The 16,505-nt window shown below is 58.0% G+C and overlaps 1 protein-coding gene across 1 annotated transcript; it reads left to right on the top strand.

Moving 5' to 3' along the window:
* Positions 1–1,746: 1,746 nt before the first annotated feature.
* On the top strand, positions 1,747–13,526 carry EIF3D (eukaryotic translation initiation factor 3 subunit D). Its single transcript, XM_056137502.1, has 15 exons — positions 1,747–1,847; positions 4,359–4,491; positions 4,748–4,793; positions 6,006–6,142; positions 7,019–7,104; positions 7,720–7,792; positions 8,480–8,592; positions 9,351–9,483; positions 9,567–9,714; positions 10,663–10,793; positions 11,183–11,268; positions 11,370–11,499; positions 12,560–12,702; positions 12,814–13,097; positions 13,400–13,526. The coding sequence occupies exons 2-15, from the start codon at positions 4,369–4,371 to the stop codon at positions 13,411–13,413; spliced, it is 1,647 nt and encodes a 548-aa protein (XP_055993477.1). The 5' UTR covers positions 1,747–1,847; positions 4,359–4,368; the 3' UTR covers positions 13,414–13,526.
* The last annotated feature ends 2,979 nt before the right edge of the window (positions 13,527–16,505 follow it).

Genomic DNA, 16,505 nt, shown 5'->3' with positions numbered 1-16,505 from the left:
TAGGGAAAGGCTCTCTGCAATGAAACAAAGTCTCATAGAAGAATTCTAGGACCAACCCACCCTGTGGAGACAGAGAATAAGGACTTGATAAGACCATCCCCAGACCCTGAAGATATGGGCCTCCTCCCCATGAAATTCCTCCTTTCCGAGAACCCCCCTTTCAATCCGGTTGACTCCAGTGACCCAGCCCCAAGGAGATTCCAGGACATTCCAAGTCAGATGATTCTCGAACCCCCTTTCAATCCGGTTGACTCCAGCGATCCAGCCCCAAGGAGATTCCAGAACATTCTGAGTCATAAGGATCTATAAGAACCAGCTCGAGAGGCCACTTGGCGCTCTCTCCACCCTCGGAGAAGCCCGCGTTCCCTCTGGACGCGTTTCTCTCTCTCTCTCTCTCTCTCTCTCTCTCTCTCTCTCTCTCTCTCTCTCTTACTGTCCATTCCCCCCGCTTATCTGCTTATCCCTTTCTCTCCCTCTCCAAAAGCCTCCAAATAAAACCTGTTACTTCACTGCTCGTCTACTCCTGAAATTCTTTTCTGCGAGCGAGACAAGAACCCCAGAAACCTCGGGTAAGGCTTGGGACTGGTCTCTCCTTTCCTGTAAAGAGCAAATTCTCGCCCCAGCTTGAGTCCGTGGCTCCCCCGAGCAATCGGGTGGCGGGGATTAACTCCCGAGCCGAGAAGATCAAGCGGACTTCAGGTGTGGCTTGACGGCCACCTTGTGGGGCTGGTGGGGCTTAGGCCGAGCAGGTGCTCACTGCAGACTTTACCAGTCCTAGCCTACCCAGGGTTCCAGGTGGCAGAGGTGGGTGGGGAGAAAGTGGCCGTCTTTCTCCTCCCCACTTCACGTAAGTCACCCGTGGGGCCCACCGACATCATCTCCACCCCCCACCACCCTCACCCCCACTTCATCCTCCCCTCCCAAAACAAATTCTCAGATTCCTTCAATAGTTTAAATTTTTCTAATAAGATCCCAAGACAACTCCGTGGGCCGAGAGTCCTAGAATAATCTTGCCCAGGGAACGGAAGTGCCTCCAGAGTCACCACTTCCGAATCACAATTGCTACTTAAAATTCAGAACCCCTGGGCTCTGGCTTGGCACCCACCACGAATAACAACCACCCGGGGGGCACAGGACCCGCAGTGCCCATTCTGCAAGGCAGAGCTCTGAAACCCTGGCCGGGCGATCAAGTTTGGAACTGTGCAAGTGCGCCGAGGAGCCTGGCGCCACCCGCTAAACGACACCTAGGGTCCTCAGTTTCCAAAATTGTAAAAAAAACGAGGTGACAAGAGGGTAAAAAACCCGCGACCCCGCCCCTTGCGGAGCCGCCAACCACGTGAGAAATTTTAAAAAAAGAGGCCGCGGTGCATTGTGGGATACAGAGGGGCCGAAGCGTCCGCGGTGCATTGTGGGATACAGAGGGGCCCGGAGCGTCCCGCGAGACATTATGGGATAACAGAGGGGCCGGGTACGGCGGGTCGCCACGTCTCATTAACCCCGGAAGCCTTCTCTGATCGACGCCGGATACGCCCGTGACGTCAGCGTGACCGCCTGCGCCTGGACTCCTCCGAGGCGCCGGAGAATACGGCGCGCAGAGCAATGACGCACTTCCGGGCGCTGCCTTCGCTTTACGGCTGGCGCGTCCTGCCACCCAACCCAGGGGAAATAGGAGCGCGGTTTACGACAGCGCCGGCCGCGTTTTGCGGCGCCGGCCGATGCGCGCGCATCCCTGCCCGCTCCTTTTTTTTTTTTCCTCCCCCTTACCCGGCTCGTCGCCTTACTGTGGAGTGTCGCGCTCTTTGCCCGGGACCATCTGTCGCCATCCGGGCCCGCGGTGGCCACTACAGGTGAGCGGGCGTGTTCCGCAAGGTCCCGCGGGCCTCCGGAGCCGGTTCGTACGGAGCCCGGCCTCCGGGGGCTGCCCGGAAGAGACCTGGCCCGTCCCCTCCCGGCCGCGCTGTCCCCTCCGCAGGGCGCGGCGGGAGACCGCCCTGCAGCCCGGGTGTTGGGCAGCGGCCGGCGGCACCCTGGGGCCCCGAGATACGTATTGCTAAGCTGCTCGGGTCCCGACCCTTGCTCTGAGCAGCTCATGGTTTGCAGGACTCGACCTCCGATCCCTCCCGCCGGGGCGGACGGCGGGCCTGGTAGTGGACACAGAGTCCGCGCGAGACCCTGGCCTGGGGCCAGTCCAGCGCCCGCCCTGGCCCGTGCTGCCCACCCGTTCCCCGTGCTCAGCAGCCCCGGCATGACCCCCACAGTGAATGGGTCGGTGTCCTCGACCGCCACTGCCCTGCCGACTCTCGCCCCCTGGACAGCTGCCTCGAGGGGGCTCTGCCCTCCCAACCTGATGGACGGAGGTTTCTTAAACCGCGCGTTGAGAAACTCACCCTGCGTAACGCGGGGTGGAGGGTCTGCAATTTCTGATCCCTCTAATATGATGGAAAGAATGGTGGATATAGTGGCAGGTGACACTGCGAGCCCTCTCGGATTTTCTTTTAGAAAAAAAAATAAGTAATTAGTAGACACATTGCTCCGCTTGGCAGGGCTACGAATTTCGGGCTTGAGGATTTGACTGTCGGGGTGTTGGCTGGCCCACCTGGGTCCCATCCCCACTGCCTGGCATGTTGGTCCTTCAAAGCCCAGCCCCAAGTAAGCCCTGAGCAATTGCTGGAGGTGACCAAACCCCAAGAAGAGGGAGGGAACTTATAAAATAAGGGGGGGGGAGGGGGGAATACCTTGGTGTTAAGTGACCTGCTGTTGTGGAATGTGGGGACCCCCTCCCCCCTCGCTAAGCCCCGTTTCCAATGCTAAGCAGACTCCTGGACTCATCCTGGAGTGGGGGTATTCTGCTGGAACTCCGGAGCATTTTCTGAGGATTCCAGCAGATGCCAGTGGGCAGGCTCTTGATAGGAGCCCCTGATGGGTGTTGCCCTCCTGGGTCAGGCTCCCTGCCTTGCTGCTCTGGGCAGTATCTGGAGAGTGGTGGTGATGGCAACCCTGGCTTCTGGAGGGTTGGAAGCGGGTGATGAGTTGATGGATGGGAAGCTCTGTGGATAAGGCTTCATTTGTGTGTTGAAGAATATTTGATGTTTGGGGGGGCCTCTTACCCAGCAATGGCCTGGATGGTTCAGTACTCAAGGGCCATGCCCCGTGGTGTGAGGTTAGGGGTCGAGTGTATGGGCCAGGAAGGGAGCTTGGGTCTCCCCCCGCCCAGACAGTGGTTCTCTGGACCGAAGCAAAAACACAGCAGGTAGGGCATTTGCCTGGCACACAGCTGACCCGGATTCAATCCCTGGCATCCCATATGGTCCCCCAAGCACCGCCAGGAGTAATTCCCGAGTGCAAAACCAGGAGCATAACCCTGAGCATCGCTGGATGTGACCCAAAAAAACAGACAGTGGTTCTCCCCTGGTCACAGAGCCATTTTCCCTGGCCCTGCACCCACTTGCGTGAGCTCGGATGCTTCTGGCAGGCCACTGATTTGTCCACCGGCTCTTTGCAAAGGATTTTTACAGATAATTGGAAGAATCTAAAGGGAAAGTCAATTTTCAGAAAATAACATGTAGTACCAACTCGTTCAGGGTAAATGTATTTTTTCCCACACCTGTTAGTTTTTCCTGGCTCTGCACTCAGGAATTGCTCCTGGCAGTGCTCAGGGGGCCGTATGAGATGCCAGGGATTGAACCCCAGGTCCACCAAGGCAAGTATCCTACCCGCTATGCTGTTGTTCCGGCCCAGGCTAAATGTATTTCTGCAGAGCTTGGCGGTAACTGGGCCTTTTACAATGAGTATTTTTATGGTTTTCGCAGTGTACTCCTGAAATGAGTGAGGTGAGAATCTTGTTTATTTTCTTTTTTTTTTTCTTTTGGGTCATACCCAGCAGTGCACAGGAGTTACTCCTGGCTTTGCACTCAGGAATTACTCCTGGCGGTGCTCAGGGGACCATATGGGATGCTGGGAATTGAACCCAGGTCGGCCGTGCAAGGCAAATGATCTACCCGCTGTACTATCGCTCCAGCCTCTCTTGTTCATTTTATAAGCTGACCGAGACAAGGAAAGTGAAGTGTTGTGTGCCTTAGTAAAGGTTTCTAAGGAGGGGGAATGGTTATTGCACTTGCCAAAAAGGTTACTATGTTTTCGGCAAGTCTCTAAATCACTTGTGAAATGCAACAACAATGAATTGGTTAGTGAGATGGTGGTGAGGTCTGGGCGATGTAAGTGTTAGTCTGAATTAGTTACACACAACTTGGAAGCCTCCTGTTCTGTGAGGTGCTTTTGGGATTTGATCATGATCGTCTTTACTCCCCTCGGGCGATGCCTTTCCCTGAGCAGCCCCTTGACTCCTTTCCCTTTCAAAGGTTGTAGAAGATGGCCAAGTTCATGACCCCCGTGATCCAGGACAACCCCTCGGGCTGGGGCCCCTGTGCGGTCCCCGAGCAGTTCCGGGACATGCCCTACCAGCCCTTCAGCAAAGGAGACCGCCTGGGAAAGGTAGGTGGTGCCCTTCGGGAGTCACTCGCCATCCGCTGTGCTCGGAGCCCCTGTCACCTGCGCTCTCCTACGCTCGTGTCCTGTGTTTCTTCTGGGGACACCAGCTGGGGGAGGTGACGGCCTCTGGGCCCTTCCAGCTATGACTGGGGGGCTGGCGCTGCTCTTCCCGCCGCGGCCTTGCGTTCTGGGATGGCTGGGCCCGCAGAACCGTTCCTGGCTCACCCGTGCACACTGTCTTCCCTCCCTGCTCTTCCAGGTGGCCGACTGGACGGGGGCCACCTACCAGGACAAGAGGTACACAAGTAAGTGTCCTGCGTCCAGCTGGGCAGCCTGAGTCTGGGGTTGTCGCTCATTCAGACTACTGTGGGGGAGCTTGGGGTGGCGCGGGGGGAGTGGCGTGAACCCACTGATGTGGTTAATTGGACAGAGTCTGGATGGTGGACACAGACCCCGGTGATTTTGTTTTGGGGGTTTGGGCCTGTGCCCAGTGGTGCTCGGGCTACTCCCACGACGAGGTTCAAGAGTGTTGCCAGCGGTGCTTAGAGCACTGGGCAATGCCAGGGCCCCGGTGTTCAAAGCACGTGCCCTGCACCAGCCCTTTCTGAGTGGTTTTTGTTTGGTTTGGCTTTGGTTTTTTGTTTGGTTTGCTTTTTGGGTCACACCCAATGATGCTCAGGGGTTACTCCTGGTTCATACACTCAGGAATCGCTCCTGGTGGTGCTTGGGGGACCCTATGAGATGCTGGGAGTCGAACCCGAGTCAGCTGAGTGCAAGGCAAACGCCCTACCCCCTGCCCTTAAGAAGAGTTGTACTGCGAGGGGGTCCCGTTGAACATACACGGCACCCCCACGCCATGCTCCATCCGTGGGAATTGACTGACTCCCCAGTCAAACCTAAGACTCTGGGTTTTAAGATCTGATACTGTGGGCTGAAACGATTGCACAGCGGGTAGGGCATTTGCTTTGCACACGACTGACCCGGGTTTGATTCCTCCGTCCCTCTCAGAGAGCCCAGCAAGCTGCCGAGAGTATCCTGCCCACACGGCAGAGTCTGGCAAGCTCCCCCTGGTATATTCAGTATGCCAAAAACAGTAACAAGTGTCACAATGGAGACGTTACTGGTGTCCGCTCGAGTAACGATGAACAAATCAATGAACAACAGGACCACAGTGATACTGTGGAGGAAACTTTCCTTCTTCCGGTTGATGTCGTTGGGCCGTAAGTTAAACTGGCCATGGCTGAGCTCAGAAAGAGGCCTGTGAGCTGTCCCAGGGGCCAGGCTGCCTAGGGCGCCCAGTGCTGGCCACGAGGCATGGTAGGCCCTGGCTGGGTTCAGTCACCAGGCGAGCTTGTCAGCGCCAGCCCTGATTGAGTGTCTGGGCTGAGTTGGTCCGTCTGCCTGTATATTAGAAGCTCAGGGCCCGCGCTCAGGGTTCTAAGACACACATCAGCCCCGCGTGCATTTGCGTGATCCGTGGGTGGTCCTTGTTCCAACCCGCTGTCCCCTCTGTCCAGATAAGTACTCATCTCAGTTTGGTGGTGGGAGCCAGTACGCCTATTTCCACGAGGAAGATGAGACGAGCTTCCAGCTGGTGGACACGGCACGCACCCAGAAGACAGCCTACCAGAGGAACCGCATGCGCTTTGCCCAGGTCAGTCCCAGTTGCCCCCTGCAGAGGCCTGGCAGCTCATGTCACTTGCTGCCGGTTCCAGAGGTGCCTTTAAATGGCCCCCGTTCCTCCTGACCAGTGTTTGGGGCCCCACACTCGGGCTGAGAAGGTCTGCACTGGGTGAGATGGCACATTTGTGCCTGCTACCTCTTTTTTTTTTTTTTTTTTTTTTTGCTTTTGCGTTTGCTTTTGCTTTTGCTTTTTGGGTCACACCTGGCGATGCACAGGGGTTCCTCCTGGCTCTGCACTCAGGAATTACTCCTGGCGGTGCTCAGGGGACCATATGGGATGCTGGGAATCGAACTCCGGTCGGCCGGGTGCAAGGCAAATGCCCTACCCGCTGTGCTATCTCTTCAGCCCCGCTACCTCTTTTTTTGATGTTGGGAGGTGGGGGTGACGTCCAGCGATGCTCGGGGTTTCCTCCTGGCTCTGCACTCAAGAATTACTCCTGGCGGTGCCTAGTGGGATGCCAGGGATCGAACCCGGGTCGGTTGCATGCAGGGCAAACACCCTCCTCGCTGTACTGTCACTCCGGCCCCCCTGTTACCTCCTTTGATGGCTGCGTGGGTGCTGGTTTTATGAAGTAGCTGGTCCAGTTGAGCCGCCTCGGACTAATAAGAGACAAACTCTGCGACTCTGGCGAGAGCTGGTCAGCTCACGTGAGCAGGACGGCTGATGGGTGTACGGCCCTGTGCTGTGTCCCGGTGCTCACGCCACTCACAGCCCATACGTGGTGCCGCTCATTGTGCGTTCTCGACCCTGCAGCCTGAACGCGCCCCAGAGTTTCCTGCCAAGCACCGCCGGTGCTCCGGCAGCCCGCCCCGCCCCTAACCTGGGTGCTTTTCTCCCAACCCCCAGAGGAACCTCCGTAGGGACAAAGACCGCCGCAATATGTTGCAGTTCAATCTGCAGACCCTGCCGAAGAGCGCCAAGCAGAAGGAGAGGTGAGGTGGGGGGCAGCAGGGGCTCCGCCCAGTTCTGTGTCAGTGAGGGTGCCAGTTGGGGAGGGGGGCTGCGGCATCGAACAAACCCTGCCCAGACCCACTGAGTCTGAGGGGACCGGTCCCGGGCACAAGGCACTGAGGTTCCTGCCGTGGCAAAGAGCAGCTGGGCGCCTCCTTGGCTGCAACTTTGGTCCCAGTTCATTGTCCGTGGCCAGTAGCTGGCAGTCAGTGTGGGCAGGAAGCAGTGGATAGTCACATTAAAAGGAAACAGGCAGACAAGGTGATCTCTCCCATGACCCCCAATTCCCTGAGCATTGCTGGGGAGGGTTGAGGCCCAAAACCCCCCACCCCAATCCCCCAATAAAAGGAAGATGCTCTACGGCTCCTAGAGGCTCAGTATTGCTGCTGTACAGCCTCTGCCTGGTCGGTACTGGGTGACAATCCGCTTCTAGTAGCAGGGCCCAGGGTCCACCCATCTGGTTGGTTTGTGCCAACACCTGTTCTCCGTTGTTCAGAGAAGCCCACTATGATGATGATGATGATGATATTAGAAAAGGGGCAGCTTTGGGCACGGGCTTCAGGTCTGCCCTGGATGCATGCTTTCTTCCTTTCCAGAGAGCGCATCCGGCTGCAGAAGAAATTCCAGAAGCAATTTGGCGTGAGGCAGAAATGGGACCAGAAGTCACAGGTACCAGCTGCGTCTGTCGGGGGATTGGTTTGGTTCTGCTGGGTTGGTTTTCCTGATTGGTTTTCTGAGCGGATGCTTTGCTCACTGTCTAGTTTGCCCATTTAAAGTGTGGTCAGCATTACACGGCCGTGACCACGGACTCTGAGCTTCACGTCACCCCTGACCCTCGGCTCCCTGTCATCTGTTCTATCCCTGGCTTCGCCTGTTCTAGACTTTTCCTGTGTGTGGAGTCACGGGCATCTTGTGATCGTTTGTCCCGCCTTCAGGGCATGCAGGGTTGAAGTGGGAGGGAGGGGAGTGCCCATCCGTGTGGGATCAGGGATCACTGCTACATTCTGCTCCGGCGGACTGCGGAACTGCGGACCCCATGGAGTGTCTGGGCCGAGATCTCTCCTCTGCTCCCAGTGACCGGGGACTTGTTGGCAGGAGATGGTGTGGCTGTAGGGAGGGCACATTGTGGGGGCTCAGTTGAGCTCCCAGAGAAGCAGCTGAGAGAATGAGGGGCTCTGGCGGGGGGCGAGGGGGTGGGGCTGCTTCAGAGTCGGGGCCTGGCTTGGAAACCACCTGCACTCAGGCAGCATCCGGCACCAGTGACCGCTCTTCCCACGGGTTCTGCCTCCACTGGGTGGCTGCCACCCACTTTCTGCCTCCGCTGGGTGACCGCCGCCCTCTTTCTCTCCGCCCCAGAAACCCCGGGACTCTTCGGTGGAAGTCCGCAGTGACTGGGAGGTGAAGGAGGAGATGGACTTCCCGCAGCTGATGAAGATGCGCTACCTGGAGGTGTCCGAGCCACAGGACATGTGAGTGGCCCCGGCCCCGTGCAGGGCTGCCCACCTGGGGCGTGGTCTTACCACAGCCCGTGGGTTTCCAAGAAGAACCCGGGGCCTCTCGGTCAGAACACTGAGCATAAGATTTAGTCATGTTAGAAAGTCTTGGCCCAGGGGCTGGAGCGATAGCACAGCGGGTAGGGCGTTTGCCTTGCACGCAGTGGACCCAGGTTCGATTCCCGGCATCCCATATGGTCTGCTTAGCACTTCCAGGAGTAATTCCTGAGTGTAAAGCCAGGAGTAACCCTGTGTGTCGCTGGGTGTGACCCAAAAAGCCAAAAGAAAGTCAAGGCCCAGAGAGAAAGCAGTGGCCTGCTGGGAGCAAAGTTAGACTTCTCCGACTGCCTAGCCCCGCCAGCCACAAAGGGAATTTAGTTCCACCATCTGTGGTCTAAAGCGGGAAAAGAGCAAAAGGAAATTTGCTGATAGGAAATCTCCGGTTTCCTTTGGCTTCCTTGAGTCTGAGACTCAGAAGCTTCAGTTCGGTGACGCTCCTGCAGAAAGGGACCGAGGACAGCATTGGATTGGGAGCAGCAGGGCTTTCCACACTGTCCCCAACACTTCAGGGCACATGGAAATGACTTCTACGGGAACCGGAAGTCAGCCCATAGGGCGCCTTCGGGAGGGGGGTGGCCACTGGGCTCCTGCTACTTTGTCTCGCTGCTGGGAGCCGGGGGTGGGGGGACCCGTCGGCAGGAGGCAGTGATGCGCCTTTTTCCCACCCGCCCCAGCGAGTGCTGCGGGGCCCTGGAGTACTACGACAAGGCCTTCGACCGCATCACCACGCGGAGTGAGAAGCCGCTGCGTAGCATTAAGCGCATCTTCCACACGGTCACCACCACGGACGACCCCGTCATCCGCAAGGTGCGCCCCGGGGCCGCCCGGTGAACTATGAGCAACGGGTCCCGGGGTGGGGGCGAATGGCCTCACCCTCTCCTGTCTCGCAGCTGGCCAAGACGCAGGGGAACGTGTTCGCCACGGACGCCATCCTGGCCACGCTGATGAGCTGCACCCGCTCCGTGTACTCGTGGGACATCGTGGTGCAGAGGGTCGGCTCCAAGCTCTTCTTTGACAAGCGGGACAACTCAGACTTCGGTGAGAGAAGCCGTGGCGCCCCCCACTGGCCCACGGGGGGCTCCCTGGACTGTTGCAACTTCTGTTTCTCTCTCCAACCTTGATTTCCTCTTCCTGCCGTTTTCCTTTCCACTTCGGCATGTGGGTGAAGGGGAAACAGGCGGGTGTCTCCCTCGGTGTGTCCTTACGCACAGGAGCAGCTGTGGAGAATGTGCGAGACTGGCCTTGCACGCTGCCGACCCTGCTCCGACCCTCGGCACACAGGGTCCCGCTGAGCAGTGAGGGGCTGGCCTAGGTCATCTTCAGCCCCATGGGCTGGAGGGTGCTCACACTGGCTCACAGTTACTAGGAAGGAGCCCCTTCGCGGCCCCCCCCCCCATCACAACATGTGAGCAGCCCCACCCACACCCTCAAAAGTACCAGTGAAAGCGGAACAACATGAGGTTCTTGTCTGGGGGTTTTTCCTTCCAGTCTAACAGAACGGAACATGTCTTAAATCCACCGGGGCGGGGGTGGGGGGGGGGGTGGCTGGAGCAGTAGCACAGCAGGTAGGGCGTTTGCCTTGCACGTAGCCGACCTAGGACCCAGGTTCGATTTGCAGCATCCCATATGGTCCCGTGAGCACCGCCAGGGAACCCCTGTGCATCGGCAGGTGTGACACAAAAAGCACACACACAAAAAAAGTTAAAAATCCACATGGGGAAGGGCAGCTTTCTCGCCAGGGTGGTCAGATCTAAAGGAAGAGGCGTGGGGGCCCGAGCGATAGTGCAGCGGGGACAGCGTCTGCCTTGCGTGTGTCCGACCCAGCTTCAGTCCACAGCATCCCATACGGTCCTTACAGAGCCAGGAGTAATTGCCAGGTGTGACCCAAACACACACACAAGCAGGAGAGACTTGGGCATTTTGGGGGAGCTCCCTGGTATCCGCTGAAACAGTGGCTAACGTGCCACCATGCTGCCCCTTTTGCAGACCTCCTGACCGTCAGTGAGACGGCCAACGAGCCCCCGCAGGACGAAGGGAATTCCTTCAACTCGCCCCGCAACCTGGCCATGGAGGCCACCTACATCAACCACAACTTCTCCCAGCAGTGCTTGCGGATGGTAAGGCGGGGGTGTTGCCGCTTGGACCCAGCCAGGTGGCACCACAAGCATGTCTGGAGGGTGACAGTGGGTGCAGGAAGGGTCCATCGTAGACAGAGGTGAAGATCGCTTCCTCCTGACAGAAACACAAGCAGCTGGGCCGGGGTCGTGAGCCGAATCTCACTCCTGCCCTCGCAGGCCAGGTCCCAGACTGGGGCAGGGTGGGGAGTCGGCCTCTGCCGGAGGGGTGACACTAAGTGGGGCACACCAGGGCGGGAGGCGAGGTGCCCGTGGCTTCTCACTACCGTGAGATGTTCGAGAAGCGTAGCTCGTGTTTCTGGGGTGCTGGCAACCCGGCGGGAAGCAGAGCTGTGCATCTGGTGACAGGCTGGTCCTTTGTCCTTTTTCAGGGGAAGGAAAGGTACAACTTCCCCAACCCAAACCCGTTTGTGGAGGATGACATGGACAAGAACGAAATCGCTTCGGTCGCCTACCGGTGCGTCCCCACCGCCGCCTGCCTGCGCTGTCTCCCAGGCGTCCGGCCACCGTGCCCGGAGTCCGGGGTGGCGGCTGACGGGCGTCTCTCTGCTCCCCCAGGTATCGCAGGTGGAAGCTGGGCGACGACATTGACCTGATCGTGCGCTGCGAGCACGACGGCGTCATGACCGGGGCCAACGGGGAGGTGTCCTTCATCAACATCAAGACCCTCAACGAGTGGGACTCCAGGGTAGGTGCCCGGGACCCCCAAGGGCCCTGCAGATGGTCGCTTGCGCTGGGTTTCCGGTAAAGCCACACTTTTTTGTGCAGATGCCCCCCGCCTCCCGTCAGGCCTGCCCCTGACCTGTGCTCCCCTCCTCTCCCCTCCCTCCCTCCCTAACTCAGCCATGCGAGATCCTGCAGGCTGGGCTGTCTGTGTGCTTCACCCGCTTGCTCTTCGCTTCTGGTTCTCCTCTGCGTGTACCAGGCTGACTCCCCCTCCAGTGCTCCTTTTCTCTGGAGGTGACTCCTCAGGGAAAGCCGAGCCTAGGTGGACCCTGGGCCACACAGGAGGCTGGTACGGAGTTGGAGGGGTCACTGCACCCCATCTTTCTGAGAGCCAGGTCTCACCCAGCCCTGGCACCCGTCCTCCTTGCACTTATGTCCTCTGACCTCTGCTGTGCCTGGGTTTGTGAGGCCATCGTGCGGCCTGGGTCAGGGCCTGGATCCCACCTGGAAAGGCCCCTACCTGAAGGGTCTGCAGTCACTGCCCCTTCCACAGGGGCGAGGGGGTGAGGGTTACCCTACCTAGGGTCCTGTCTTCCCTGAGTTCTTGGGTGCCAGGAACAGGCCCCAAGACTTCTGTGCCTCGTGGAGTCCCAGCCCTCCCCGCCCAACTGCATCCGGAGACACCCCCCCCCCCCCCCACCCACCACCCCTCCCCCCCGTTACTTCCCGTCTCCCACACGTGGTGTTGTCCAGGGCAGACTGTCCAGCAGCGTGGGTTTGGGGGCCCTGGGGCGGGCTGGTGTTGAAAGGAAGCACAGAAGTGCTCAGCACAGTCCTGAGTGCTGGATCCTTTTCCAGGGCAGGCTGGGCCCCCGGCCCTCTGCCTCCCCTCCTCCTTGGCAGCCCACGGTGCTCCCCGGGGGCCCCACGCTCCTCAGGCCCGGGTCTGCCCAGAGATCACCTGCGGGGGAGTGCCTTCTCCAGAGAGAAGGTGCCAGGACCCCTGGCGCCCTCCCTAGCCCCCAGTGATGCATCCTGCTGTCACACGCCTACGCGCCCCTGACCTCCCTTTCTCCCTCCAGCACTGCAACGGCGTTGACTGGCGCCAGAAGCTGGACTCACAGCGCGGCGCCGTCATCGCCACCGAGCTGAAGAACAACAGCTACAAGCTGGCGCGGTGGACGTGCTGCGCGCTGCTGGCCGGCTCCGAGTACCTCAAGCTGGGGTGAGTGTCACCCCCTCCCCCCGGGAAAGCCTGCGGGGATGGGACCTCCCCCCCCCCCCCCCACACACACACACACACACACACCCGCTCACCGCCCTCCCCGGCACCCAGGTACGTGTCCCGCTACCACGTGAAGGACTCCTCGCGCCACGTCATCCTGGGCACGCAGCAGTTCAAGCCCAACGAGTTCGCCAGCCAGATCAACCTGAGCGTGGAGAACGCCTGGGGCATCCTGCGCTGCGTCATCGACATCTGCATGAAGCTGGATGAGGGCAAGTACCTCATCCTCAAGGACCCCAACAAGCAGGTCATCCGCGTCTACAGCCTGCCCGACGGCACCTTCAGCTCCGACGAGGACGACGACGAGGAGGAGGAAGAGGAGGAGGAGGAGGAAGGTGCGTGGCCCGTTTCTCGGACGGGGGTGGATGGGTGGATGTAGGCTCGGGGACCGCGTGGCCCTGGGGGGGCGGGAACCTGAGGGTTCCCCGAGCCGGTTGCCGGGGATCAGGGCAGGGTGGAGGCGAGGCTGGCGCAGGGAGAAGCGTCCAGGAGGGTCCCCAGTGGCCCTGCTACACCAGCCACGTGACAAGAAGCACCCGCCGCCCCGGGTGGGGTGGGGAAGCCCCGAGCACCCCCCCATTCAGGATCCCAGGAGAGTGGAGGAAGTAACTCGACTCTGAACTCTTGTGTCTTGCAGAGGAAGAGGCGTAAAGCGGGTGACGAGTGGAGCCGCCATCTGTCACTCCACCCGGTCGGCCCGGTGGGGTAACTGGTCTGATTCTTGCTCTCCGGAGCTGAGCAGAAGAATAAAGAGAGTCTATTTAGCCTCTTCCGGTGAATGGTGTCCGTCTGGCGCCTGGAGGTGGAAAGGCAGCGTTCTCTCTCGAGTTCCCCCTGACCTCCCAGCACTAACCCCTGAGCACGGTGACTTTTACATTCCCGTGTCCTAGATTTGGGGAACCCACGGGAGGGCCCCCCAAGAAGTCCCATTTCCACCTACACGTGTGCACGCTGCTAGCTGCACAAACAGATCCTGGAAAGAGACACCACCGGCCACCCAGTCATCGGCGTGGGGGTGGGTGGCCACTCACAAGACGCTCCCCAGATTCCAGCGGGGTTTTCACTGGGCAACCTTTGTGGTTGTGAGTTGTTTGCAGGCTTCACCCAGGCGTGTCCCTCAGAGCTGGGACACGCAAAGCAAAGGTTACATGAGCGCTACTGGTGCGCGTAAGGATAGTGTGTGGGGCCAGAACCGGAGTACAGCAGGGAGGGCACTTGCCTTGCATGTGGCTAATTAGGTTTGATTCCTAGCACCTCACATGGTTCCACAAACTACCAGGACTGATCCCTGAGCACACAGCCAAGAGTAAGTCCTGAGAACCGCAGGATATGGCCCAAATACCAAAAATAAAAAGAGATGGTACAAGGGTTAAGGTCCTTGCCTTGTATGTGGTTGACCTAGGTTCCATCCCTCACACTGCATATGGTCCCTTGTACACTGGTGGTATGGTCAGGACTGAACCCCCCAAAATAATGGGGCGGCATGCTATTCTTGCTGCCAAGTATAATTACCCTGCCAGCTACTGTTCTTTCTGTAAACAACCTGTCAAATGCTAATGGGAGTGAGGCCTTCCTATAGAGGGGACAAGGCCCAACTCGGAACACTGCTGTAAATTAACCTCAAATGGTTGAAATGAAAATGTCAAAGCAACCGAACCCCAGGAAGAAGCAGAAGCTTAATGGGTTTTGTCTGAGGCAAAAGCATCAGTCAAGGCTTGAGTTTCTAGCGGGCCAGAAAGACAGTACAGGAGGTGGGGTCTTGCCTTGTGTCCCACCAAGCCGGGTTCAGACCCCTAGCAAGACCAGGAAGTGTGGCCGATTGGAAAGAAGGTGCAGGTGAAGATACTCAAGGCATCCAGCAGAGGGCTGCAGTGATAGCACAGTGGGTAGGGCATTTGCCTTGCACGTGGCCAACCCAGGTTCGATTCCCAGCATCCCCAGAAGTAATTCCTGACTGCAGGATCCGGAAGTAACCCCTGAGCATGGCCAGGTGTGACCCAAAAAGAAAAAAAGACAACCAGCAGGATCCTGGGCACTGTGGGCGTTGCATCCAATGCTCTCAGCCATGCAGCAGCTCCCCCTGGCTTCATTCCTGGCTCCCCAGCACCTTCTTGCTTTTGGCCTTGGAGTTGCAGCACACGGTTCTGGCTCAGCCCACGCTCAGGGCCCCAGCATCCAGAACTCACGCTAAGTGAAAGTCATTGAGTGACTTGCCCGCCGCCTGGCTTGTTTTTTCCATAGTCACTGCCAGCTTAGGTTTTGATTGTCCTGCCCAGCCGGTCTGGTTCATGGTTACACATTGAGGATCCAGAACCAATCAGACGGTTTCTGCTCTGCTAGATTCTCTCCGAGGCTGACCAAGGCGCCAAAGAAAATATTAGGCAGCACCCTCCGTGCATACTGAGCCGAGCCTCAGGGCTCAGGAAGACAGGACCGTTCCAGGGACAGTTTCTGAGAAAAGGTCATTGTGGGATGCTGAAAGGAAGATCGCTCTTTCTTATTTTGGGAGCACACTCGGCAGTGCTCATGGGTTACTTCTGGCTCTACACCCAGGAGTTACTCCTGGCAGTGCTTGGGGGACCCTATGGGATGCCGGGGATCCAACCCGTGTCAGCCACAGGCAAGGCAAACACCCTACCTGCTGGAATATCGCTCCAGCCCTGGAAGATCATTCTTTCCAGGCAATGTCACAGGCCTGGACAGGCCTGTCCTTCCATCAGAGCCCTCGGTCACACCTCACTGGGGCCCATGATGTCTCTAGAAGGGGCTGCGCCTGTCTGTCCTGACAAATCAGCTTCCATCCAGACCATAGGGAGGGCAGTTTAGAATCCAACAGTCCTTGTCACTGCTTCAATCTCAGGTCAATTCACACCTTTATGCCAGCCTTTCAGGGGCCACTTGGTTTGCTTCACTCAGCCCTTCTGTTTAAATACCTGTCCCGGGTATAAAACAATGTTTTCAAAGAGTTTATAACTTGGAGTAAAAAGGGGTGGGGTTATTCCAGCTTCTTATTAATTTACTGAAGGCAACCTTGGCAGTTCCTGGGGGCTCATGAAGTGTCAGAAGTGGAAACCCCAAAACAGACATAGAAAGATTGCACTCATCTGTGGAATATAAAGTAACAGAATAGGAGACCCAAGAATAGTAGAGATAAGGACCAGGAGATTTGCCGTATGGCTTGGAAGCCACCCTCACATGCTGGAGGAAAAGGCAGCTCAGACAGAAAGGAACACCGAATAAAGGGTGCTGGGAGAAGCTCTCGGGTTGGGAGCTGCCGAAAATAGGCTATAGACTGAACACTCAATACCACGGCCACTCAATATCTCTATTGCAAACCACAATACCCAAAAGGAAAGAGACAACAAAAGGGAATGCCCTGCCACAGAGGCGGGGTGGGGAGGGGGAGGAGGTGGGAGGGTGGGAGGGATACTGTGATCATTTGTGGTGGAGAATGGGCACTGGTGGAGGGATGCGTAACCGATCACTGTATGACTGAAATGCAAACATAAACGTTTGTAAGTAGGTAACAGTACCTCACGGTGAATCACTAATTAAAAAAAAAAAAGCGGAACCCCAAAATCCCACAGGGAAAGCCCGTGCACAGCAGCTCTAACTTTTGTTGTTTTCGTTTTGGGGCTGCACAGTGGTGGGGGGAGCTGTTCCCACCTCCAGGCTCAGGGGCCAGCCTCTGCGGCAATCTGGGCATCATACACAGTGCCCTCAAGAAAACCTGCCGTTTGCAA

Source organism: Sorex fumeus, unplaced genomic scaffold (genome assembly GCF_029834395.1).
Source record: "Sorex fumeus unplaced genomic scaffold, SorFum_2.1 ptg000125l, whole genome shotgun sequence".
Classification (NCBI taxonomy): domain Eukaryota; kingdom Metazoa; phylum Chordata; class Mammalia; order Eulipotyphla; family Soricidae; genus Sorex; species Sorex fumeus.
The sequence above is the reverse complement of the archived record's forward strand: the minus strand, read 5'-3'. Positions and strand labels throughout refer to the sequence as shown.

Coding starts and splice junctions, on each gene's coding strand:
- EIF3D (XM_056137502.1), top strand. CDS start 4,369: ATGGCCAAGTTCATGACCCCCGTGATCCAGGACAACCCCTCGGGCTGG. Junction 4,492..4,747: donor AAGGAGACCGCCTGGGAAAG/GTAGGTGGTGCC, acceptor CTGCTCTTCCAG/GTGGCCGACTGGACGGGGGC. Junction 12,703..12,813: donor TCCGAGTACCTCAAGCTGGG/GTGAGTGTCACC, acceptor CCCGGCACCCAG/GTACGTGTCCCGCTACCACG.